The sequence below is a fragment of the Lynx canadensis genome, chromosome A2 (genome assembly GCF_007474595.2).
Source record: "Lynx canadensis isolate LIC74 chromosome A2, mLynCan4.pri.v2, whole genome shotgun sequence".
Classification (NCBI taxonomy): Eukaryota; Metazoa; Chordata; class Mammalia; order Carnivora; family Felidae; genus Lynx; species Lynx canadensis.
This window is the reverse complement of record NC_044304.2, coordinates 112376027-112402299: the sequence shown is the minus strand read 5'-3', so window position 1 is coordinate 112402299 and position 26273 is coordinate 112376027. Positions and strand designations below refer to the sequence as shown.

The window sequence follows — 26273 nt, the reverse complement described above, 5'->3', positions numbered from 1 at the left end:
GTCACAGAGCAGCAAAAATAAGTAAAAAGTCTCTTTACTAAAAGATTAATATTGTCTCCTTACATGGAATGCTATATAATAGCATTAATTATAAATGATGCTCTCAGACATTTGAAAATGTCAGAAATAGCCCTGTCAGAAAAATAGGAACACAAATAAATATAATAACTTTAACTTTTGTTAACTCAGCAAAGTTATAGATTAAATTAGTCAAGCATCTTGTCAGGCTCCCTATCTTCAGCGGCAGCTCTGGAAAAACTGAATATAATTCCAAGTAGTTGAGATACATGGAGGAAAAAAAAAGCCTTCCTAACTGGCTTACTATAAGTGAATAACATGTTAAATAAAGTTACATGAGAAGTCACAAGCAGAATATTGACCGTTTTCACCCATAAAGAAGCAAAACTCTTTAGTAATGCCTAATATGCCTTCTGCAGTTCAGCTTCTGTCCTCTAAGATGGTGACCAGTTCAGCGGTGAGTATATCCAATTGAGGCTTCAGGGGAGGGAATGAACTATGAATCCCAAAGCAAGGGGATTCTGAGGAGTTATGTGATAGGAAAGATGAAGAATCCCTGAACCATAATATGATGAGACAAAGAAAGAAAAAAAAAAAAAGGCTGGATAGAAAAAATAACACCAAATCTAAGCTACTAAATACATTTAGGACTGTGGTAGGATTTTGCCAATCTGCATATCTCCATCCAGAACAGACAGTCATAACAACCTTTAAAAAATCCACGAATAAGGAAGGGTTCATTGCATGGCTGGTGTGCCTCTTCCAACTTTTGCTCCTCAGCTCCCTTTCACTGTTACTGTAGACCTTGGTGTTATTCTTGGCCACTGCCAAGCATGGGGTGAATACTGTAAGGAAGTCTCTGAGGGAGGCTGAGAATCATCCTGGAGGAGCTGGGTGGAGAAACAGGTTGAAATTCTAGACCCAGTATTAATAACTTTCTTCTATACCATTAATGATTTTTATACTAATACCTACTATTTTAGAAAGAACGCCATATTTTAAACAGCCATTATTACTGGATAAGTTATAAAACTATATTACTCAAGTTTTCATTCTGGAATTAGAGAAAAAGCAGTGGAAAATGTAATTTATTCAATAGTATAATATTATTTTCCAAAAGCCATATACTAATTTTAATAATGTGTAAATAGAAACTATTTTTAATTCTGTCTTCTTTATTCATGTAAGACAAATTATGTGCTTTATGTCTTTCATAAGTAAGACTGCAACCAGGAAATTAGATCAGAAATTACACCAAGGACTTCACTGCTGTATTTCTTGTACTTTTCCCTTGAGACACTGTGACAAAGAATACAGATTTTAATTTAAGATTGAACTGGACTGAGCTACTTGAGCCCCACCTCTGCTACTTATTAAAACTTCTTAGCTGTCTGTCCTTAGTCAACTTACTTAAGTACTTCTACCCTCAGTTTTTCTGTTTGTTAAAAAAAAAGGCTAATTATGACTACTCTACAGTTGCTGTAAAGATAAATTCGATGCTGTATGCAGTGTTTGCTATAGTGGTTTCAGTTAATAAATACCCCAAACATGGTAGTTGTTGTTATTTTGGAAGTCACATTGACCCTCGTGAAATAGCTATATGTACAAGTAGCAGAACTCTGGCCCATGTTATTTAATCATATAAAAGGTCTTTTATCAGTTATTTCCTTTTATAAATAAAACAACCAGAGTCTTAGACCAAGAAGCCCAGATACCATTCAACATTGCTGGTGTTGGCCACTGGAGGTAGAGCCAGTAAGTGAAGTGTTTAATTGCTTGTCTAACTTATACCTTTTTAATTTCCTCTATAATGGCCAAATAGGAGAGAGATGGAGATCATTTTAAAATAAGCAGGTAAATCTGCTTAGAGTCAGGTTCAGGGTAGCTTTGGATATAGGAAGGTTCAGAGCAGTAGCACATCTTGCAGATATAAATGCATAGTCGAGGGATCAATCAATATGCTTCAACTTCTTTTGTTTTAGGGCAGTGTCCCTGGAAATGAAGGGAATGAGAATTCTTAGGAAGAAGATCCCTTAAAACAAAGACCTGGGATAAATGAGATAAATATATTCTTCTAAGGTATTAACAAACACACTGCTCCTTGGTTTACTCAATACACATCAGTGACATGTGGAAGTTTCATTCTGTTAAGTAGGTGGAACAAAGTTCAAGAAGGCAAATGCAGTTGATGACAGATTATCCAAATTCCTGATGTAATAAGAGCCCAAACACAGTGCAAAATTCCACCAGAATTATAATTAATTTCCATAAGGTTATATGGCATGGTATATGTCTAAAATTATGAGAGCATTTCTTTGCCTTAAGGAATCTTTCCAAGATGCACAGCAGCACCCTCTAAATATAATTATAAAGACATGACTTCAGTGACTTGGCAAAAATTCAAAAGGATAATGCAATGCAATTTGAGAATAATGTGATTATTATTTTTTCTTTAAAAAAATGCTTCTCCTTGGCTCACAATAGAATAGCTACTCTTGTCTCCTCCTCCACTCCCTGGTAAATAATTAGAACTCTATCTCAGATTTAAAAAGGTTAAATAGAAGGAAGGAAAGATAAGAAATGACTAAATTAAAATGGGTGGGTCTACGAAAGTGAAATGTGACTGAATAGAAGAGAATTAAAAAGGGAAAGACATTATTGGAATAATTCCAAATCCCCAATTTTAAAATTCAAACTCTAGTTACCTTTTAAAATCTTTAAATTTTGAGGCTGCTATTGAGGGCTAAACCAACCAAGGGATGAACTTATTCTATGCAGTAATACTTGCTCCTCTAGATATTTAGTAAGTCTGGTAAGATGCTCCAGATTAACTAAATTTAAACTATTTAAATTTGACTCATGGGAACCACACAAATTTCTACATAACTTATATGCTTCCAATATTGAAATTCCCAAAGTGTGTTTGAGGATGAGGTGCCTTGGAGCACTACGATACACTTACCAGAGCGCCTTGGAATATCTTTAAATTTCAAGGTGATAATTTGACATCTGTCAGGTAGCCATGAACTACTAGCTGGAGGTAGTTTGTGTTTTTAAGATTACATTTGGCTTTGTTCCTTTAGATGATATCATATCTTTCAAAACTGGGCAGCATGAAAATCAACGTGGAACAGGAAATGAGGGTGGTGATGTCTAGTCTGATTCTGAGGCTTGGCAAATTTCTATTCTTAAGTTCATTACTACGAATGACATAAATATACACATGTATTTTTTGATGATTCATGTATATTATTTTTAAGTATATGATTCAGAGCTGAAGCTAATCCTCAGGAAGCAATCCAGTTATCCACTGATTTAAAAAAAAAGATCCCCTAAATATAGATAAGCTTCAGAGGGAAGGTGTGAGGTCCAGAATATTGAAAGCCAACCTTGTTTTACTCCTTTTTTTCTTAGTCTGTATTTAGTTCTCCCTATTATACTGTGAGGATTCTTCAGGCCAAATACACTTTTCTTACCAATCCTTAATATTGTTTTTAGATACCAACTATGCAGATCCAGTTGTTTTTAATATAAAGCAAAAAGTGTATACATATATATGTGTGTATATATATATATATACACACACACACACACACACACACATACATATACACACACATGTTTCCTTTTAATGTTCTTTAATTCCATACACAGTAAGCTCCTATATCACTTTCATTTTTACAAATTATACAGTGCTTTTTAGCATATCAGAGAGTCAGCTACTAGATGTTGTTGAAGTGTTTTAGTCTTAATATATCAATCAGCATTTACCGATTGCATTATTACATAACTTTTCTCTCATGGTGTATCCTAACTCTGAATCATGCCCATTCAGATAATTTCTTGGTACAAGAACAGGTGAATTGTCAGTTTAAACCTATATCTTGGCCAAAAGAATCATAACTACTAAGAATCTATTGTTATGTTACCATGCTTGTAGATCTGACGTAGATGTTGTTTTTCAGATGGCAGTTTCCGTCATTTGGCACCACTATGCCTGCCAATTTGCTATCAAGAGCAAGATGAGATGTCTGATCTGTCATCACCAGCAGCAATCTTTTAGCTTCTTTTCGCCATCCAATATGACTCTTAAAATAAACATATAATTAGATCTTGTACCATACCATAGATCTGTACTGTGGTCTCGATCTCAAGAAATGTAAAGTTGGGAATTTAACAAACATTATGTCAGGCTAGAATGATGTGTGTAAATACAATGCTGTTTCCTAAATAGCACTAACTTTTATTTGCATACCCTCTATTTTACCATAGCCATTTGACTGCACATCTCACAGCTAGAGATTTCTGGCGCTCCCCCAGAGGAAGAACAAGCCAGGGCTACAAAGTGCAGAGCACCAACACAATGTGAGTAGGAAAACAGGCTATTTCGGGCTCTTCTTTGGAAAGTGGTAAGTGAAAAAGAGTAGCCCTTTTGGAAAGGATTTTCCAAGTGCGTAAGTTATTCTTTCCCTTTTATATTTTCCTATTTATTCCCTATTATTCCCTCTCCCAATTTAGCTCCTCTGTCCTGAACACATACCAAAATGAATAACACTGGTGACAAGTAAGAGTCAGAAGAATGTATTCTTCTATATTATGTTTTGACTCTATACACCAAAGAGGAAAAAAAAATCTTAAATTCTTGGGGAATTTTGTATCTGAGCAAAATGATATGAAACTTCTTACCTCACAGACAGCTGCCTGAAGCATGGCATCAAAACCTCCTTCAGGTGTATCTATATTTCCGGAGATCTTTTGTCTGTGAACTGCTTTTTCAAACTCAGTAATGTTCTCTGTCAAAGATAGCACATGGATGTATCCATGGGGAGGCATACAGTCTAAATTGTAGTCGCTGTGTAAAAAAAGAAGAAATGCAAATTCTATTTTGCTATGCTTCATTCAAAGATCCAAAATACTACTCACAGTAAAATTGTGTGGTTTGGTGTAAAAAAAGAACATAGAATAATTTTTTTGCCAAGGAACTTGTATTAGAGAAAAGCAGTACTTTATAAAATCACAGAAAAGTTCAATACTGTTGGATGTTTCTTTGCAAGTAGGAAATAGGAATATAATGGTTTGGTATCCAAAAACTAAAGACTAAACGTGTTCAATATAGGACACCTACAGAGCTTTTGTTATGCTAATATGCATGGCTAGTTTTTAAGAGGAGATAAGAATTTGCAGTGCTTTCCTATCATATTTGACCATGGAATAGTTGAAAAACACTTTTTGGGAAATGTGTTTTAGGAACTTAGTGAAAACATTATACCATTGTTTGATATTTAAAATATTATGCTAGTTTTTAAAGTGATAATTGGGGTGAAAGTATCAACGAATCATGAAAGTTTATTAAAATTGTTTTGAGAATCCCATGATGTCCCCAAAAGTGCGAACAATTTCTCAGGCACATGCACGTTCAGGAGAAGGTGCACACAGCTCCATGAGGAGATGCATCCATTACAACAGTTAGCAGAGTTCTTTGGGCAGATTAGAGTGTACACTCTAAAGTGATCTGGGCAGATTATGGAAATAGGAAAGATGTTAAAATGAAATGTTATATTAACGAAGAACTGAACACATTTCTCTCTCAGAACTCGACAGGATAATTAGGATACTGTGTGAGAAACTTTTATTTTTAAGGTTAGTTCTTGTTTCATAGTGGAGCATATGCTATTTAGAATCAGAGTTTCAAAATGATAAGAAAAGAGGCTCTTTCAGCAGAGCTTTCTTTGAAGTCACATCTTAAACAACAAAATTACAAACCTAGTCACAACACAGTAAAGGAAAGACAGTTGCAGTACTGGCAATATAAGCACTTTAAATTTGACCAACCTTCATTTAACAAATTTGGAGCAATCAAAAAGGACAAAAACAGAATTCTCAAACAGGTATTGCTATACATAGTAGCCTGAATATTGGGGTTTTGTCTAAAATTACTAATATTATTTGTAGGGTTTTTTTTTGTGATAAAACTGAATCATATTTGAAAAAACATAAAACAAGAAGTCCAAGTTATAAGCTCATAAGTTTTCAGATAAAAACATACTTCCTCTCCAAATATTTTCATTTCTCACTTAATAAAACAAATATAAAATTTAGTAAGTCATTTATAAAAACAAATAGATTTTCTAAGAAAAAAATTAATTTGGCATTGTGAAATTCACATCAACCTCTAGATACCTGCATTGATTATGAATCCTTTCTGGGTGGATGCTAATGTATGGTGAAACTGTTTTATCAACATATGAGCCAAATCCAAGGCGGAAGTCACGGGAGAAATATGACATTTTTCTAGATAAATCATTTCCAACAGAATTTAATTTTTCAATATTATTGTGCATTGATGCTGAGACATCAACCAGGTAATAAAGATCCACAGGGTATTTCTTCAGAGGATGAATTTTCAGCATAAAATTAGCTTCCGCTTCTAGTTCAAAGAAACACAAATGTCATATAATATTCATTTTAAACATTTCAGGATAAGCTCTCAATGAATCGGTTATATTTTATATACAGAACAACTACCACAAATTTGTACATAATGAATGAAGTTAGGAACATCTCGGAATAATTTTAAAGCAGTTTGAAAACCTCATCAATTTATTTGTTTCCAGCTTCTACAATGGATTTGTCACAATTCTGTAGTGCAGAGATAATAACATATGGGCCAGTATAAATGCAATAGGAAATATATTGCCTGTGTTTCCCTTAGTATCTAGGAAAGCATAGCACAGTATAGCAAGTAGCATTCTATCTCAAGAGTAGGTGGCTGTATTGGTTTGAAAGTGGCTTTTGGTTTGAGGAAAACTAGAAAGGCATCTTAAGAAAAGTTACCTCTCACTGGATACAGATGCAAATTTATCCCTTTGGGCTAAGGCATATTTACGTACGAGATGTGAAAACTCTAGTACTGAGCAGTATGTTAACCTATTCAAAATAAGTAGTATGTCATTATGAATTAGATAATGAGATTCTTCCCGACAGTTAATCCTGAGAAGGAAAGAGACAGTAATCTAAAGAATGGTACCCAGCAATGCCCCACTGGGCACCTGGGCAATGTAGGGAACACAATTTGTCTAATGCATAGTGGATACTTGATAAACATATGTTGAGGAGGGATCATGGAGGCCAAGGAACTAGATGAGAGGAGAGGGTCACCATGAGGAGAAATGTGGGAGCTTCCCAACAACTGTCTGCAGTGCAATTTTATTTAATTCTCTATCCATTATCATTTGCTACAAGGACCTGTATCATTGTATATAAGGATATAGTACTCTATGGAGTTGGTAGTTCTGTAATTATTTTTAACTAATTTTTATTTATTATTTACTTATTTTATTTGAGTATAGTTGACACACAATGTTACATTAGTTTTAGGTGTACAACTTAGTGATTTGTCAAGTTTTTATGTTATGCTGTGTAGCTACCATCGGTACTGTTATATTGTTATTACAGTATTGACTGTATTCCTTATGCTGTGCCTTTTATTCCCATGACTTTTTCATTCCATAATTGGAAGCCTGTAAGTATATGGTAAAAAGTTGTCAATTTAAATATAGGTAATTTGTGAATTTACATTTTTAAACAATAAAGTAAGTGCTTTGTAAGTCATTAAGTATCAGTGGAGAATAATTTGAGCAGAAAATTTTTTTAATAAACACCAATTTGTAAATACAATAGGTAGCCTGATCTACCTAACAAAAGAATCCTCTAATTTATCAAATCATATTTTCAGAAGTAGCAATAATCTCTTGCAAATTATTTTATAAGTCAGATGTTTTCAAGTCAGTTACAGAATGTATTCAATATAATAAGGTTTTTCTGGCATGTAATAATAATGATGGGAGAAATTACTCATTACTAATTTGCCTGTATGTGCTGGAAATCCCTTTACTGTAACACTCCTATTTTGTGTCCAAGCTTTTGGGAGGAGAATTTGGCATGTGAAGGCCACCCATCCCACTCCCTCACTCCTTCCCTTTAGGAGCTGGGCTGCCTCCAAAGAGCGTATATTCAGCTCTGCTTTCCCAGTATCTAGCGAGAATGCCTGTCCCTGTGGAAATGTCTTGCTATTTGGATGGAGAGGTTCAATTCAAGAGAATGTCAGAAATCTAGACAGAGCCAAGTTGATAAGAAATAGAAATGGAACATAATTGGAGAGTGTGGTTCATGTGGTTTAATGTGTGGATCAGCTTCTTCCTTTTTTTTTTTTTTATTTTTTACCAGTTGTGTAATTGTTTTTTAACTGTTGACTTGGGTATAAGCTGAAGACCTTAGGCACTGACCACATGGTATTTTCATCTTGGTGATCATTACAGTTTATTGTGTCTCTGTCTAAAGATGAAAGGCTGTGTGTTTTCATGGAGTTATTGAATAATGCCCTAGATATTTAGTGTATTATGCAGGTTGTTATAAAGTTGGTTCGTTATCTTAGCCAACAGAATCTGCAAAGGCATAGTTCCTTAGAGGACTAAGATATTAGGGGAGGTCCAACCAAATGTTAGCCATACAAGAGCTCTCAGCATACAGTAGCTGCTCTTAGCCTTGCAAGCAAATCGTGGTCTCACTGGCCTCAGAGAAGATGGCTGTATAGAAGCCTTCCCAAATGGTCAGGGCTGGAGGGTTTAGGCTGCTCTAGCTTGATTTTGAAGTATATAGACCTCAGCTTGGGCTGAGGCCTCAGTAAGACAAGTTTCTAATAAAGGGGAAAAGAGACTCTTCCCACGCACAGGCTTTTTAGTCATTGCTGGAGAAAACAAACATTACCCCTTTTAAACTGCAAGGCATTTGAGGTTCCTGTAAGGTTCTAGTTGTCAGCTCAAGTAGGCAACCCTAGATAGACTAATCCCAAATTCCACTTTGCTTGTTAAGGAGGAGACTGAAGGGGCCATGCTTGGATTATTGTTTTTCCCATGAGCTTGAGATATTTCCATATATGCTTTCTAGCTGGGTTTTGGCTTCATTTATACAGGAGGAAGAAACATTCTCTTGGAGGTAGTAGAAATACCTTTTCATGGGCACATGGATACTGTGTCCCCATATAAAATCTCCACTCAGTTCATACTGGGGTGCCACCAACACAGGGCTCAAAAGACAGATGACATTAGAAATTTTGAATATAATGGATGAGAAAGAAACACATGTAAAAATAAGATTTGGTATCTGTGATCATCATTGCTTTGAGGTTATCAATGTAGGCAGTAATGTCATAAATGCTACTCTGAGAGAGGTGGGTTCTTTTAGTGGCTAAGAGCTACTAAGTAACATCTATGTAAACTATTTACTGTAGTATTTGGTACAATGTAAATATTATATATATATTAATATATATATATATATTATATTATATATATACACACACACACATTAGTAATTATCATTATTACTATTACTAAATTATAAGCCTCATTAGGGTAAAAACTATTCATTTATCTCTGAAGCCTCTGGATTTGGTACATGCATAGACACTCATAGATGTGTTTAACTAAACTACACTGAAGCACATTTTGATACAGCATTTCAAAAGGTCCACATATTTACCTTCCTGAGATGCTAATATCTATGACTTCTTTCCCACAGAGGAGGAAAGAATATCATCTGGCCCCAAATGTTTATGCTACTACTTATATTATTTCCAAGAAAGTTTCATTCTTATACCTTTTGAGATTCTAAAAGCTCAGATCCTTTCTTCTGTCAATTAACTTCAAAGGGAAGAAGTGAGTCTGTGACATAGAATAAGAAATAGGACTTGGGGGAAAGCTGAGACCTACTTAGAGCTATTGCCAGTACTGGTGTTAATAGCGCAAAGAATGAAAAGTAGTGAGAATGAGTTTTAAATCACTCAAATAATGGTGTTAACATCTCGGAAGATTTGGCTGAAACAACCATGATGGGACATTAAGAAAAGATAACTAAAAACGTTCTACATAAGATGAAATTGAAAAACTATAAGAAACTGCGGAAAACTAGTAGGAAGAAAGAAGAGCCAATTTCTTGTACTTGGGTGGGGGAAGAAGGCCCCAGAATGAGATGGGTTTGAAACATCAAGGCACAGACTCCAGCACGTTTCTGACTTTCTGTGGGGGATAAAATAAGGGATTGTGCCAAGGGGTAGAGGGGAAAAGAATGAATGACTTCTATATTTTTTATGGTTAATTTTTTTTTAATTTAAGAAGAATACCTGAAAAATCTTATATTTTAAATTAAGCTACACTAAATTAAAGGGATTTTTTTTACAATACAAAAATGAATTAATGTTGAAACATTTTCTTAAGTTAGTGAGGTATAGATTATACTTATCCTTATCATATACATTATATTACTTCTGAAGTAGAATTAGAGGATTTCTTTCTCTCTCCTACCTTCCTAAAGATTTCATTTCAGTGTTCTTAGGGAACATCAAGTAGGATCAGTAGCTTCTGTTACTATTTTTCCATAAGATTGATAGGTAAAAATAAGAAAAAAAGTATAGTTTAAGAAGTAAAAAGTAAAAGAAAGTGTCACTTTTAAATTTTTAAAATTTTAAAGATTCAATAATATATATTACATATATTAAATATACAATAGAATCCTACCAACATTGTTTAAAAAGTTTAGTTAGTATATGATCTAATAGAAGTATTCATGAAAAAATTTTTAGATTCTTAATAGATGCTACATTGAACATAATGAATTTTATAAGATAAGAATAAGTGATTATAAATAAATCAAATCAATATCAATATTAGGGGATAAATTCATTTTACACTTAGGTATGCATTATATGTGTCATGGTAGAGAGGACTTTCATATCATGAGGAGTGATGTTTCTATATATCTGGAGTTGGTAAAGTGTAGCTTTATATGTTATGCTTCAAAGCTGGCATGTCAGGGTGCATGGGTGGCTCCGTCAGTTAAGCATCCAACTCTTGATTTTGGCTCAGGTCATGATCCCAGAGACATGGGATTGAGCCCTGAGTTGGGTCTGCGCTGACAGCACAGAGCCTACTTGGGATTCTCTTTCCCACTCCCTCTGCTTCTCCCCTGAGCTGTCTCTCTCCCAAAATAAATAAATGAACTTAAAACAACAAACAAAACAACTGGTGCCATGTGCATTTATTTTAAAGGTTATTTCTGCACTGTCAGCGCAGAGCCCAATGTGGGACTCAATCTCATGAACTGTGAGATCATGACCTAAGCTGAAATCAAGAGTCTGATGTTTGACTAAAGCACCCAGGTGCCCCATCATATGCATTTTTTAGATGAACTTATTAAATGTAATTTAATAACTACTTGTTGTATATGTTTATTATAATATAGAGTTCTGTCATAGCTATGTTGGAAAGATGGCTTACACCCATTAGACAATTACGCTAATTTGCATACAGAAATCCAAATAGTAGTGGGAAACTAAATAGAATCAAGCCCCATAGTGATTGACATAGACATTAAGCATTTCTCTTTTCACTCTTCTACTCCCCATACTGCCTTCAGTGACCTTAGTTAAGAACTCAGTTGAGGTCTCCCACATCTTTATCCAACCTGTACCTCCTGCTGAACTTCAGCTTCAAATACAGTAAGTCACTACCTCAAATTAAGATGTCTCAGTTTGAACTCAGTACCAACCTTCCACAGAAGGCAGCCATACCTCTCACCTTGTTACTTAAGCCACAGCTCCAGTGTCTCCTTGCTCATCAATCACCAACCCCTGGGGATGCTAATGAGAGACATCTCTCATGCCTGTCCATTTTTCTCCTGCCTCATCACCATTACTATTATTATCTATAGCACTGAAACTGTTACCCACCTTCTGAACTGTTAATTTTTAGTCTCAGGAAGAATCAACCACCATTATATATACAAAAAGGAACAAACTAAATTTAAATTCGTTTAAATGTATATATTTAAGTGTAACACAATAATAGAAAAAAAATTCACCTTATAATTTTCAAATCCCGAGTATATAAAACAGAGAAAGACATTTTGAGAGGATATAGTCATATTTATTTGAGGCAAATAATATATGATAAGCTTCATGTATAAGCTACTAAAAATTAGTGTTCAGTTAGAAAAACAGGAAAATTTGTATGAAAGGCAAATAACACACAGAAAAAGAACTAAAGATGGTTAAAGTAAGCTTAGGAAAAATGTTGCAGCTTTTTAATTCTAGGATAAAGGGAAAAGAAAACAGCTAACAGACGAGTTACATGTAAAAACTTAAGAGATTAAAAAGAGTGAAAAGGCAAGGTTGACTCTGAAAGCCTTAACTGGACATCCATTTTTCTTATAAATAACCTGATAATATACATTGGGAACCTATATAAATTTATATATATTTGACCTAGTAAATCTATTTATAAGAATTTATCCTATATGAATATTCTATTTTATACAAAGATACATGCATAATGAGTATCACTGAAGATTTGCTTTAAAAACCTTCATTCAAATTGGATTGGGATTGTCTTATTTATTGATTCATTTGGGTTTGTTACATTTATAGAGTATGTTTATAGAAAACTGCCATTGCTGTAATATTGTCTTCCTTTTTTTAATTTAAATTTTAGTTAACTTACAGGGCAATATTAGTTTGAGAAGTAGAATGCAGTGCACCCAGTGCTCATCACAAGTGCCCTCCTTAGTAGCCATCACCCATCTAGCCCATCTCCCAGCCACTTCTCTCCATGAAACCACAGTTTGTTCTCTATCATTAGGAGTCTCTTGTGGTTTGTTTCCCTCTATTCTCTCTGCTCCCCATATGTTCATCTGTTTGTTTCTTAAATTCCACATAGGAATGAAATCATATGGAATTTGTCCTTCTTGATTGACTTATTTCGTTTAGCATAACACATTCTAGCTCTATCCACATCCTTGCAAATGGGAAGATTTTATTCTTTTTGATGGCTGAGTAATATTCCTCCCCCTCTCTCTCTCCCTTTCTCTCTCTCTATATATATTTACCACCACATCTTCTTTATCCATTCATCAGTCAATGGACATTTGGATTTTCTCCATAGTTTGGTTATTGTTGATAATATTGCTATAAACATTGGGGTTTGAGTACTGCTTCAAATCTATATTTTTGTATTCTTTGGGTAAATACCTAATAGTGCAATTGCTAGACTGTAAGGTTGTTCTATATGTTGTTTTTTGAGGAACCTCCATACTGCTCTCCAGAGTGGCTGTACCACTTTGCATTCCTACCAACAGTGTAAGAGGGTTCCCCTTTCTCCACATCCTCACCAACACCTGTTGTTTCTTGTGTTGTTAATTTTAGCCTTTCTGAAAGGTGTAGATAGTATCTCATTGTGATTTTGATTTGTATTTCTCTGATGATGAGTGATGTTAAGCATCTTTTCATGTATCTGTTGGCCGTTTCTTTGGAAAAGTGTCTATTCGTGTCTTCTGCACAGTTCTTAACTGGATTATTTGTTTTTGGGTGTTGAGTTTGTTAAGTTCTTTATAGATTTTGGATGCGAACCCTTTTTCAGACATATCATTTGCAAATATCTTCTCCCATTCAATAGGCTTCCTTTTAGTTTTGTTCACTGTTTCCTTCGCTGTGCAGATTTTTTTTTTCTTGCTGAAGTCCCAATAGTTCATGTTTGCTTTTGTTTCCCTTGCCTTCAGCAATGTGTCTAATAAGAAGTAGCTCTGGCAGATGTCAAAGTGGTTGCTGCCTGTGTTCTCCTGTTAAGATTTTATGGCTTCTTGTCTCACATTTAAGTCTTTCATCGATTTGAGTTAATTTTTGAGTATGGTGTAAGAAAGTGATCCAATTTCATTCTTCTGCATGTTGCCCTCTAGTTTTCCCAACACCATTTGTTGAAGAGACTCTTTTTTCCATTGGATATTCTTTCCTGCTTTGTTGAAGATGAGTTGACCATGTAGTTGTGGGTCCACTTCTGGGTTTTCTTCTTTGTTCCATTGATCTATGTATCTGTTTTTGTGCCAGTACTATACTGTTTTGATGACTATTACTTTGTATTATAGCTTGAAATCTGGAATAGTGATGCCTCCAGTTTTGTTTTTCTTTTTTAGGATTGCTTTGGTTATTCAGGGTCTTTTGTGGTTCCATACAAATTTTAGGATTGTTTGTTCTAGCTCTGTGAAAAATGCTGCTGGTATTTTGATAGTGATTGTATTTAATGTGTAGATTGATTTGAGTAGTACAGACATTTTAACAATGTTTGTTCTTCCAATCCATGAGCATGAAATGCTTTCCATTTCTTTATGTACTCTTCAATTTCTTTCATAAGTGTTCTTATAGTTTTCAGAGTACAAATCTTTTACCTTTTTAGTTAGGTTTATTTCTGGGTATCTTATTGTTTTTGGTACATTTGCAAATGGGATCTATTCCTTGATTTCTTTTTCTGCTGCTTCTTTATTGGTGTATAGAAATGCAACAGGTTTCTGCATGTTGATTTTATATCCTGCAGCTTTGCTCAATTCATGTATTAGTTCTAGCAAATTTTTGGTTTCAGGTTTTCTACATAGAGTATCATGTCATCTGCAAATAGTGAAAGTTTGACTTTTCCCTGGTGGATTTGGATACTTTTATTTCTTTTTGTTGTCTGATTGCAAAGGCTACAACTTCCAGTACTATATTAAATAGTAGAGGTGAGAGTGGACATCCCTGTCTTGTTCCTGACCATAGGGGAAAGGATCTGTTTTTCCCATTGTGGATGATATTAGCTGTGGGTCTTTAGTATATAGCCTTTATGATGTTGAGGTATGTTTCATCTATCCCTACTTTGTTTAGGGTTTATATCAAGAACAATTACTATATTTTGTCAAATACTTTTTCTGCATCTATTGACAGGATCATATGGTTCTTATCCTTTCTTTTATTAATGTGATGTATCACCTTGACTGATTTGTGAATATTGAACTAGTCCTGCAGCCCAGGAATAAATCCCTCTTGATCATGGTGAATAATTATTTTAATGTACTGTTGAATTCAATTTGCTAGTATCTTGTTGAGAATTTTTGCATCCTTATTCATTTTGGCCTGTAAGTCTCCTTTTTAGTGGAGTCTTTGTCTGGTTTTGGAATCAAGGTAATGGTGGCTTCATAGAATGGGTTTGGAGGTTTCCCTTCTATTTCTATCTTTTGAAACACTATGAGAAAAATAGGTATTAACTCTTCTTTAAATGTCTGGTAGAATTCCCTTGGGAAGCCATTTGGCCCTGGACTCTTGTTTGTTGAGAGATTTTTTATTACTGAATCATTCTCATTTTTTGGTTATGGTTCTGTTCAAGTTTTTCTACTTCTTCCAGTTTTCATTTTTGGTAGTTTGTGAGTATTTAGGAATTTGTCCATTTCTTCTACATTTCCCAGTTTGTTGGCATATAATTTTTCAAAGTATTCTAATTGTATTTCTGTGTTGTTGGTTGTGATCTCTCCTCTTTCATTTGTGATTTTATCTATTTGGGTCCTTTCTCTTTCATTTTGATAAGTCTTTCCAGGGGTTTATTAATTTGTTTATTTTTTCAAAGAACCAGCTCTTAGTTTCATTGATCTTTTCTGTTTTTTTTTTTCTATATCATTTATTTCTGCTCTGATCTTTATTTCCCCTTCCTCTGCTGGCTTTCGACTTTATTTGATAGTTTTTTTTTTTTTATTTTGTCTGTTTTTCTAGTTTTACATAGCCTAAGGTTAGGCTATGTATTTGGGACATTTCTGGAAAATTTTTGGTTTCAGGTTTTCTACATAGAGTATCATGTCATCTGAATTGCAATATATTTCCCTCTTAGGACTGCCTTTGCTGCATTCCAAAGGGTTTAGACTGTTGTATTTTCATTTTCATTGGCTTCCATGTATTTTTTTTTATTTCTTCTTTAATTTCCTGGTTAACCCATTCATTCTTTAGTAGATGTTCTTTAACCTCATATATTTGAGGGCTTTCCAAATTTTTCTGGTGGTCGACTTCAAATTTTATAGTGCTGTGATCTGAAAACATGCATGGTATGATCTCTGTCTTTTTGTACTTGTTGAGAGTCGATTTATGACACAGTATGCGATCTATTCTGGAGAATCTTCCATGTGCACTCAAGAAGAATGTGTATTCTGCTTTAGATGAAATGTTCTGAATATATTCGTTAAGTCCATTCGTTAAGTCCAGTGTGTTATTCAAAGCCATTGCTTCCTTGTTGATTTTCTATTTCAATGATCTATCCATTGCTGTGAGTGGGGTGTTAAAGTCCCACACTATTATTGGATTATTATCAGTGTGTTTATGTTTGTTATTAATTGATTTATATATTTGGTTTCCTTCAAGTTGGGGGCATAAATATTTACAACTGTTAGATCTTCTTGATGGATAGACGGTGAATTACAATATAATGCCTTTCTTCATCTCTTGTTACAGTCTTTTGTTTTAAAATCTAGTTTGTCTGATATAAGTATGGCTACTCCAGCTTTCTATTGATGTCCATTAGCATAACAGACGGTTCTCTATCCCCTCACTTTGAATCTGCAGGTGTCTTTAGGTCTAAAATGAGTCTCTTACAGGCAGCATATAGACAGATCTTCTTTTTTTAACTATTCTGATACCCTATGTCTTTTGATTGGAGCATTTAATCCATTTTCATTCAGAGTAAGTATTGAAATATATGAATTTAGTACCATTGTGTTACCTATGGAGTTGATATTTCTGGTGATGCTCTATGGTCCTTTCTAGTCTTTGTTGCTTTTTTTTTTCCTCCACTCAGAGTTCCCCTTAAAATTTATCGTAGTTCTGGTTTAGTGGTCACAAACTCTTTTAGTTTTTGTTTGTCTGGGACCTTTTTATTTCTCCTTCTCTTCTGAATGATGGTCTTGCTGGATAGAGTGTTCTTGGCTGCATATTTTTTCACATTCTGCACACTGAATATCTTTTGCAACTCCTTTCTGGCCTGCCATGTTTCTGTGGACAGATCTGTTGCAAACCTGATCTGTCTTCCCCTGTAGGTTAAGGGCTTTTTTTTTTTCCCTTGCTGCTTTCAGGATTCTTTCCTTGTCTGTGTATTTTGTGAATTTGACTATGATATGTATTAGAGATAATGAGCTTTTGTTGCATTTAATGAGAGTTCTCTGTGCTTCTTGAATTTTGATGTCTGTCACCCTCACCAAATTACAGAAGTTTTCAGCAATAATTTACTCACATAAACTTTTGCCCCTTTTTCTCTCTTTTTGTCTTCTGGGATTCCTGTGATACAAATGTTATTACATTTTAATAAATCACTGAGTTTCCTAAGTCTGTCTTCATGATCCCTGATCTTTGCTTCCCTCTTGTTTCAGCTTCATTATTTTGCATAATTTTATCTTCTGTATTGTTCTTTCACTCCTCTGCCTTATCCATCCTCATTTTTATGCCCTCCATTTGGGTTTGCATCTTGGTTATAGTATTTTTAATTTTGGCCTGACTAGATTTTAGTTCTTTTATCTCTGCAGGAAGTGACTCTCTGGTGTCTTCTATGCTTTTTCAACCCCAGCTACTATCCTTAAAATCATTGTTTTAAATTCTGGTTCCGACACCTTACTTACATCTGCATTGATTAAATCTCTGGTCATAATTTCTTCCTGTTCTTTCTTTTGAGGGGAATTCCTCCATCTTGTCATTTTGGAGGAAGAAACAACAACAGTAATAATAGAATGAAATAAAAATTAAAAAATTAAAAATAATTCTTTAGGTCCTAGATCCTAGGTGTGTTTTGGTTTGCTTGTTAAGAGAAGCTGCCACGTTCTTTCTCTCAAATTATGAAGATTGTTCTGTTAATCCTCAGATCAATTTCCTAGGTATCCAAAATGGTTTGATGTTGACCTAGCTGTGTTCAAGAGAAGAAAGAAGCCCAGGATCCCCTTACTACTCTGGCATCTTAACTCTTTCTGCCATAATATTGTCTTCCTAATCAGCAACATAAAATTCTTCTGCATTTATTCATATCTTCTAGGTAGCACAGTGGATCTTATACATTTTCTTTTTAAAGTTTATCCCTAGACAGTTTGAGTTTTAGATTGCTGCTAGGAATTTATCCCTTTTTAAATTATATTTAATATATGTAAGAAATCCATTGATTTGAATATTTAAAAAACCTGCCATTTAATTAATGAATTTATTTATTTATTTATTTATTTATTTATGTGCATATTTATATATTTATTTTAATATGCATACCTTATTTACATAACAAAGGCTGAGGTATTTTTTTTTATTCATTTTTTTTTTTTTTTAAGTAAACTCTAGGTCCAAGGTGGAGCTCAAACTCATGGCCCTGATCAAGAGTTGAATGCTTTGTGGACTGAGCCAGCTAGGTGCCCCTATTTTTTGTTTTCTATTTTAAAAATTATTTTTGGTTGATTTGCTTGGATTTATGAGATAGACATATGATGATAATTTTGCTTTATCTTCTAAAAATATTTATAACTCATATTTGGTTTTCTTGTCTAACTGCTTTTACATAAAACTTCCAGAAGGATTTTAATATATTAAGGAACTATTCTTAAATTTTTATTTTGGCAGAATAGACACTAAATTTTATTGTATAATTTTTCAGCATCTGTTGAGATAACAACATATATTTTTTTCCTTTTGGCATTGTTTTTCTTATCACATATGGTTTAATGTGATTTCCTAATATGTTAAGGGTTTAATACTAGGGTTATGCTAACCTTGTACAAACTGAGTAGCTTCTAGGGCTTTTCTAAAACTAATGGAAGAGTTTATGTAGTACAGGTATAATGCATTTCCTAATGTTTGGGTGAACATTAAATCATTTATTCTGAAGAAAACATTTAGACCTAATGTGAGTATTTTATAATTTTATAATGTTATTAATTTCTTTGATCTTTATTAGGTTTCTTAGGGCTCACTCTCTTCTTGAGTCAATAGTCATGCATATGTTCCTTAAAATTACCTATATTATTAAGATTTATACATTTTACCATAGATTTTTGTGATTAATTTTTTCTTAATGGCTTTTTTCCCTTAATATTTGTTTCTCTGGCTATAATCTATATAACTGGGTTTTTACTTCTTTTCTTCTTTTCTTAATTAGCTATGCCAGCAATTTGTCTATTTATTGGACTTTAAAAAGAACTAGCTCTTGGATTTATACATTCATTTTCCTTTTTTTTCTCTTTTTCATTTTGTTAAGTTTTTTTCTTAACTTATTAATTCCTTCCCCTTGTTTTCCTTATGGCCTTTTTTTTACTCCTATATCTTAATTTGGATGCTTAGTTAATTTTTGTTCATTCTTCTTTAATAATAAAAGTATTTAAAGATCTTAATTTTTCTGGGAGCAACTTCATTCACATCCCATGTATTTTTTTTTATTTTTTTTTTACATTTATTTTTGAGAGACAGAGAGAGAGCACAAGTAGGGGAGGGGCAGAGAGAGAAGGAGACACAGAATTGGAAGCAAGCTCCAGGCTCTGAGCTGACAGCATAGAGCCCGACGTGGGGCTCGAACTCACAAACTGTGAGATCATGACCTGAGCCGAAGTTGGATGCTTAACCGACTGAGCCACCTAGGTGCCCGACATCCCATGTATTTTGATGTCAGTTGTTGTTATTGTTATTATTAAATGGTCTATGACTAGAGTTTTGATTTATTCTTGGAGACAGACTTTATTTAGGAGAAACTTTTCTTTGTTATTTAATATTTGTTTATTCTCTTATACTGACTTCAATATTATAGCACAATGTACACACATATTGACCTATAAAAATATTTTTTTGCTTTTTGGAATTAAATATTCTTGTCTAAAATATGACTAATATCTAAAATTACTCCATGGCCTTTGAAAATGTTATTTTATATATCAAGAGCTTTGGACCAAATTGTGTTCCCTCCAAATTTACATGTTGAATCCCTAAACCATAATGTGATGTTTGGAGATGGAGCCTTTGGAGATAATTAGGTTTAGATGAGGTAATGAGGGTGGGGCCCTCGTAATGAGATTAGTGCCCTTATGGGAAGAGACACCAGAGACCTCCATCTCCATCTTCTTCTCTCTGTGTGTCTCTTTTTCTCCCTCCCCAGGAACGAAATCAGCCAGTACCTTGATCTTGTACTTTCTAACTTCCAGGACTGTGAGAAAATAAATTTCTGTCGTTTAAGTCCCCTAGTGTACACAATTTTGTTATGGTAGCAATAGAAGATGGTGAATGGCATAATCTTACCAACCTAATTACCTTCATTTTTGTGTATCCCTTTCCAACTGTTGCTTGTATATGTCCATACTGGGCTGTATAATTGTTTTATATGGTGAAGAGCATAGTTTTAATTGGAAGCTGGGAATATGCCTGACGCCAAGAAAGAAATAGACTTTGTTTTTCTGGTAATTGAAGAATCTGGAGAAATAGCTCAGCTTTGGAAAAGGGAGGTCATGTGTCAATAATGGTTATTTAAAAATTTAATGCCAGGACAAGACCACCCAGAATGAAATAATGAAGACTTAAAGGCAATTGCATACTGCTTAAATCTAAATGCATCTAATTGACTGATGCATACCTATGTACCTGAAATTATCTTGTCATATGTAGCTTGTACACTGGGATTTTCTAGCAGTGGAAGAAAATGAATAATTTCCAGTGGCCTACTACATGTGCCAAACTGTGTAATACAATGTGATGAAATGAAGTATAAGAGAGGTATAGGAGGAGAACTATGTGTTACTCTCAGGAGCCATCACAAAGCAGCTCAATTATGATAATTATGAATTGTAGTTTTGTGTTTAAAAGTTTATCGCAAAGGCTCTAAGGACTTAGCTTAATTTACATCTCTTACTAATTAATTAATCAACTAATCAAGTCAACATATACTTACAGAGTGCTTACTAAAAGCCAGCACTCTGTGAGGCTTTGGAGAAAAAGGGGAATAAAACATGTTCTCTTTCTTCAAGAGCTGGCAATGGAATTGGAACACAATTACACTACAATGTGATCAAGTCTGGAAACACATAATTATAATATAATGTGGTCAGGTTTGCAGAGTGTCCGAGGCCACACAGCTAGCTAGCTGTAGGCACAAAAAAAGATCAGAATTCTGATTTCTTTATTCTGAGCCCGCTGTTATTTCTACTACAATAATATTGCCTTTCACAAAATATTAAATATAAGCAAATAAAGCTAAATGTAATTTAAAGTCTGAATCATCAAGATTTATTTGAAAATCACCAAACCTGGACGCAGCTGGATCAACACTTCTCCTGGTGTCACCTGTGTATTCATTTCATTTTCACTTGCTATTACATGCACCGATGGGTATTCTATCAAATCAATTGAGCAGCCTTTGCTTATTAAATTGGAAATAATATCACAACGTTCACTTCTTGATCCACCTGAAATGAAATCCTGTTTAAAAGAAGGAAAATCACTGATGTTTTTAGTGCATACCGTCTCAATTATAACCAAAGAAAACCACACAGCAAATATTGTAAAGAAGCCATCTTCCAATGTCACAAAACTTATGCAACTATTCAAAATATCTGCTTGTGTCCAAAAAGAATACTAAAAAAAATTGTCTTAAATAAAGCTTTAATTCCTAAATCTTATCTAAAAAGAAGAAAATTAAAGAGGAGATTTAAACCAAGTACTTTAAATATTGTTAACTGATCACTGTAAAATCATTCCAACTTAATTCTTTCTAAATATTTTACATTGGAAAGACTACTTCAAAAGAAAATTTATCCAAAATAGACCATTCATTCATTCCAAATGTAAGTCTCAGTTCTCAAATAACCCAATTGGTGTATGCATTATAAATTTTTATGTTCGGAATATGAGAGAGGGTCCTCAGGAGTCACATGCCCAATGTAAGGTACTGAAAATTCACAAAAGGATGAACTGGAGATGTATATTTCTTAGACCACGAAATCCCCCACCTTAGACACACAATAGCCTATAAATAATTTAATAAACCAAGAAAGATGTTCATAATGAGGCTGGAAGATAGAAAATTGGAGCTAAAATTATACTGGATTTGCAAGTGAATCTAGAACTTTTATTACCATTCAGCATTGGTTAGTTGATCTTTATTCAATAGCCATTCAAGAAACTTGGAATTAGTGGAACAAGCTTAAAATTTAACTTATCCTGAGAAAAAAATTGATATTTTTATTTTTCATGTAACCATTCTTGTTTTCCCCTAAGAACAGGAAATGTATTAAAAAGTATAGAAATATATTTTATTATATATAATGTTGGCCTGAATTATTTGGAACATTTGCTTACACAGTAGCTAGATTATTTGCTCAGTGATTTTACTGGCAGTGGCTATTATGATCTGACATTCAGTCATTCCTCCTTTAGTTCAGATGATCCAGGGAATTGGGTTTCCAATTAATCATTCAATCAAAGAATACAGATTGAATACTTACACAGGGTCAGTAGTTTTTAGGTGCTGAGGATACAGAATGGAACAAGACAGAGACCTTGTCAAAGAGTCAATAGGCCATTGGTGAATCCAGCCATTAAACAAGTAAATGTAATTATTATAGGCATTAGATTTAGGGGAAGCATAGAATTTCAAAGGGTTATGGAAGAAGGAAATTATCAAGTTCAATATTAGTTGAATATTAGATCACTAATTATGAATAGTAACATCTGTGTCACTGGTATAGATGGGATGGTGGTAGGCAATATAAAAACATTCACACAAAGATTTTAATTCCTCTCTTAATTTAGAACAGGGGTTCAAAAACTAGGCCTGGTGGTACAAATACAATAATCCATGCCCTGTTTTTGTATTGCTTGAGTGCTAAAAAAAATGCATTCTACCTTTTAAAAATGCTGTTAAGTGATTAAAAAAGAACATACAGGAGAAACAGTATGTGGCCCATAAAACTTAAAAAATATTTACTGTACTGATATTTACAGTACTGATCCTGAATTAGAGTGTGAAGCACCCTTGTAATATAAATATATTAAGAGATATTAAGAGGATATATTAAGAGGATATATTCTTTTCAATCAAGATTTCCAGCTGTCATTTGGTAAATGACTTCATGGGAATAGAAAAATTCAATTTGCTTTGCTATTGACCATACACCCAGATTTTTATCATGATGTTTAAAAATCTCCAAGGCCTTAATTTCTTGTATCCAAATTTATTCTGTCCATTGATAAAACTTAGAGGTACTCAATATAAGATTTAGCTCAAAGAACGATGGCATATATTGCTATCATATGTATCACGTTCCTTCAGAAAGCTCCAAGATAGATGAAAGGATCCTTCCTGTCCTAGAGTTTGAGCAATATTGAGGGTACTTAAGACTTGGTACCTCTATGTTTATGACAGGCCACAGACAAAGGGCTACATGCATTTAATAGATGGAAAAACACCAAGACTTCAAATCAAGAAAAGAAATAAAATACAAGTAATTCTGATTTTTCTTTTCATCTAGGGATTCTGTTATTTGTGTACACAGAAATGGAAAAGAAGGGAGTACGGTTAATTCACGGCAACTATACATCACGCTATGCCATTTGACCTTTAAATGTCAAATCATTTTGCTGAAATAGGCAAAATAGTCTCAATTATTTTGCAATGTCTGAATCAGCATGGCTGTTTTTACTCTGCTGTAAAAACTGAGTTAGAAAAGCACTGCCAATTTGACAATTAGGTTTGAGAAGGGAAGAAAAGACCGTGACATCAAAATAAAGAATGGAATGCTGCCCCTGCCCACTGTGGCCTACTTTCCACTTTGTATAAAAGAAAAGAATTTGAAACCACACCCTTTTAATTTGTGGTGTTTTGTGTCATTTTAATTTCTTCTAATGCTTGTGTTTTATTTTTTCTACACGAAATACACAAGCAAAACCATACTCCTTCTGCATCTAAATCCCATTTGTAAATGAAAAGCCCAGGTTTGAAGTTACCTCAGGTAGCTTTCATCATTTGTTAATTTTATCCATTCAATATAATTATTTGTGGAAAAAATAAGAAAAGCTTTTTCTTCTTATTTCTGAGTCTTTCTGATTTCCAAACATGGCAATCTGCACGGAAATGAAAGAACTCTATCATGTTCCTTTTGACGGTGAATACCTTTGTGTTGTATTTTAGTATAATTACATTCGAAGGCTGCCCTCTGAACTTCTGACTATGTGATCACAATCTGTGTATGACATAGCATGCAGGAGAAGAAGAGAATTCTTCAAAACTCATCAAGTCTTTTACATATGTTAAAAAGGAGCTTGATGCGTTAAACTAGGCAATACTGATAAGGTCTTTTTCATCCTAATTATTTTACAATTATTTTTATGTAACATGGAGAGAAAGAGCAGGCAAAACATCTAGAACATCAGGTTAACATGCTATACAAGAATGTAGGCAAATCGAATATACCCTGTCCAAATTTTCTAGTGATCTTTTACTTTTGACCAGCCTTGACAATTATACAAACCAAGCTTAATTTGTTAGTTTTAACTATTGTGATCATGAACACAGAAAAAAAAACTAAACAAAACAAAAGCCTATTCTTTCCCCATACCTCCACTCTCGTTGGTTAAGAAATAAAAGACATCAGTTGCATATGTGTCTAATGGTGGGTAATCTTTCAAAATTAATCATTGTATTCTTCTTCTCAAGGATGTCAGGTCAGCCTGCAGGAAGTGGACAGCTCCTTCTGTTAATGATGTGCTAGTAGCTGAGTCCTAACACTGGTTGCTTCCCCCTAAGTTGTGTTCTTAACACAGTCCTCTTGGTTTCCTAAACCTGAATGAGTTGCTTTGGAGTCTCACTCAAGTTCTTTTAGTAACAACTCCATTTCTTAAGCAATGCCTGTGTCAAATGCTTGTCACATACGGTTTCATTTAATCCTCACAACAGTATGTCATAGGTACAATTTTTATTTCCATTTTAGAGCTAAGGAAAACTGAGGTTCAGAGTAGTTAGAGTAATGTATGCAAGTTTATATGGTTAGAAACTGATGGTCCTGGGATTTGAACCCAAGTTGACCTCATTTCAGAGCCTGCATTTTCAACACATGAATTAGATGGCCCTGTACTACACAGAAGGATATTCTGGAACATAAACAGCCAAGTGATTTCCAAATGTTTTCTGAGATCCTCTTCTGAAACATTTGATCAACAGCAGACATGGGTTTGCCTCCTGTGCTCTGGCAGCCACCTCACATTTCTCCTTGGATTACCTCTTGCCATTTGGCCACCAATTTCTCTGAATACTCAAAATCTTTCCTTTTGTGGCAGGACTGACATTTGCTATTCCCATAACTGAGCCTCTCCAGATTTTCTGTGCCAGCGGCGATATCAGATAAAGGGGTCTCTCTGGAACTTGGAATTTTATATGGCTGGCATGTTACATTTGGCTGACAGCTGGGTTTCTTAATCATCTTTTGAGAGTTCCTCTAAGCTACACTTACTAAAGTTCTGAGCAGCTGACATCAAGTTGACACAAACTTCATGGCTTCCTTAGTGAAAATCTAAAATGGAGTATTGGCCTAGGGTCAGGAAATATAAAGCCATGAAACACTCTTGACAGAAAAACCTAGAAGTAAATTCCAAACTCAGGGTTATACAAATGAGGAAAGGAAGGCTCAGAGAATAGAGTGAGTTCTGTCTGGTCATTTGGCTCATAGGTGATGGGACTTGTCATAGAAATTCTGGAATTGTCCTCTCTCTGACATTGCCTCATTCCATGGGTTCTGGTGAAGCACTGCCTAGTTTCGAGTGACATCTGATTTCCTCACTGGTAAAGGCTAGAGTATATCCAAGAAGCCTTTGGGTTGTCAGTAGGAGACACTTTCAGACATGGCTAAGACTACTTTGTGAAGCCCTCCTCTGTCTCTTTACTGACTTGCTTTAGAAGAAAGTAATGTCCACCATCCTTTGCTACTTTTTAGCTTTCTTTTTCTTTCTGGGAGATGCATAAGTTATAGGCAAGTAGTAACAGGAGAGGTTGGAAAGATGATGGTAGGTGCAGTTTTTGAGCAAAATCAGAGAAGGCAAAAGCTAGAGATCTTCATAGCAAGCAAAAGGTCATTAAATATCTCTTTGTTCCAATTCCCAAGAGCTACATAAACAAACGTAAAGTTATCTCTGTAATTTCACAAAAGAACCCCAGATTATAGATGGCTTCTTCATTGCAACTTATTATGTAAAGTAGTTCTGATGGAAGAATATCAACAAAAAAAAAATTCACAAAACAACTTCACAGCCAGGAAAGAAGAAATGCATTATATTTGTTTTACTAAGAAGTTTGTTATTGGGGTACGTTTCTCTTGTTAGAATATAAAAACACTAATTTTGAACAATAAAAGATTTCTGATTTATT

General features: G+C 34.3%; 1 protein-coding gene across 1 annotated transcript in view; it reads right to left on the bottom strand.

The window, feature by feature from the left end:
• ITGB8 (integrin subunit beta 8) overlaps positions 1-26273 on the bottom strand; it is an 83328-nt gene that overhangs the window by 29915 nt on the left and 27140 nt on the right. Inside the window, exons 3-6 of the mRNA XM_030308069.1 lie at positions 21163-21334; positions 6199-6445; positions 4705-4870; positions 3948-4106 (exon numbers count right to left, since the gene is read on the bottom strand). Of these exons, the coding sequence (XP_030163929.1) occupies positions 3948-4106; positions 4705-4870; positions 6199-6445; positions 21163-21334 (744 nt within the window). The remainder of the gene's footprint in view (positions 1-3947; positions 4107-4704; positions 4871-6198; positions 6446-21162; positions 21335-26273) is intronic.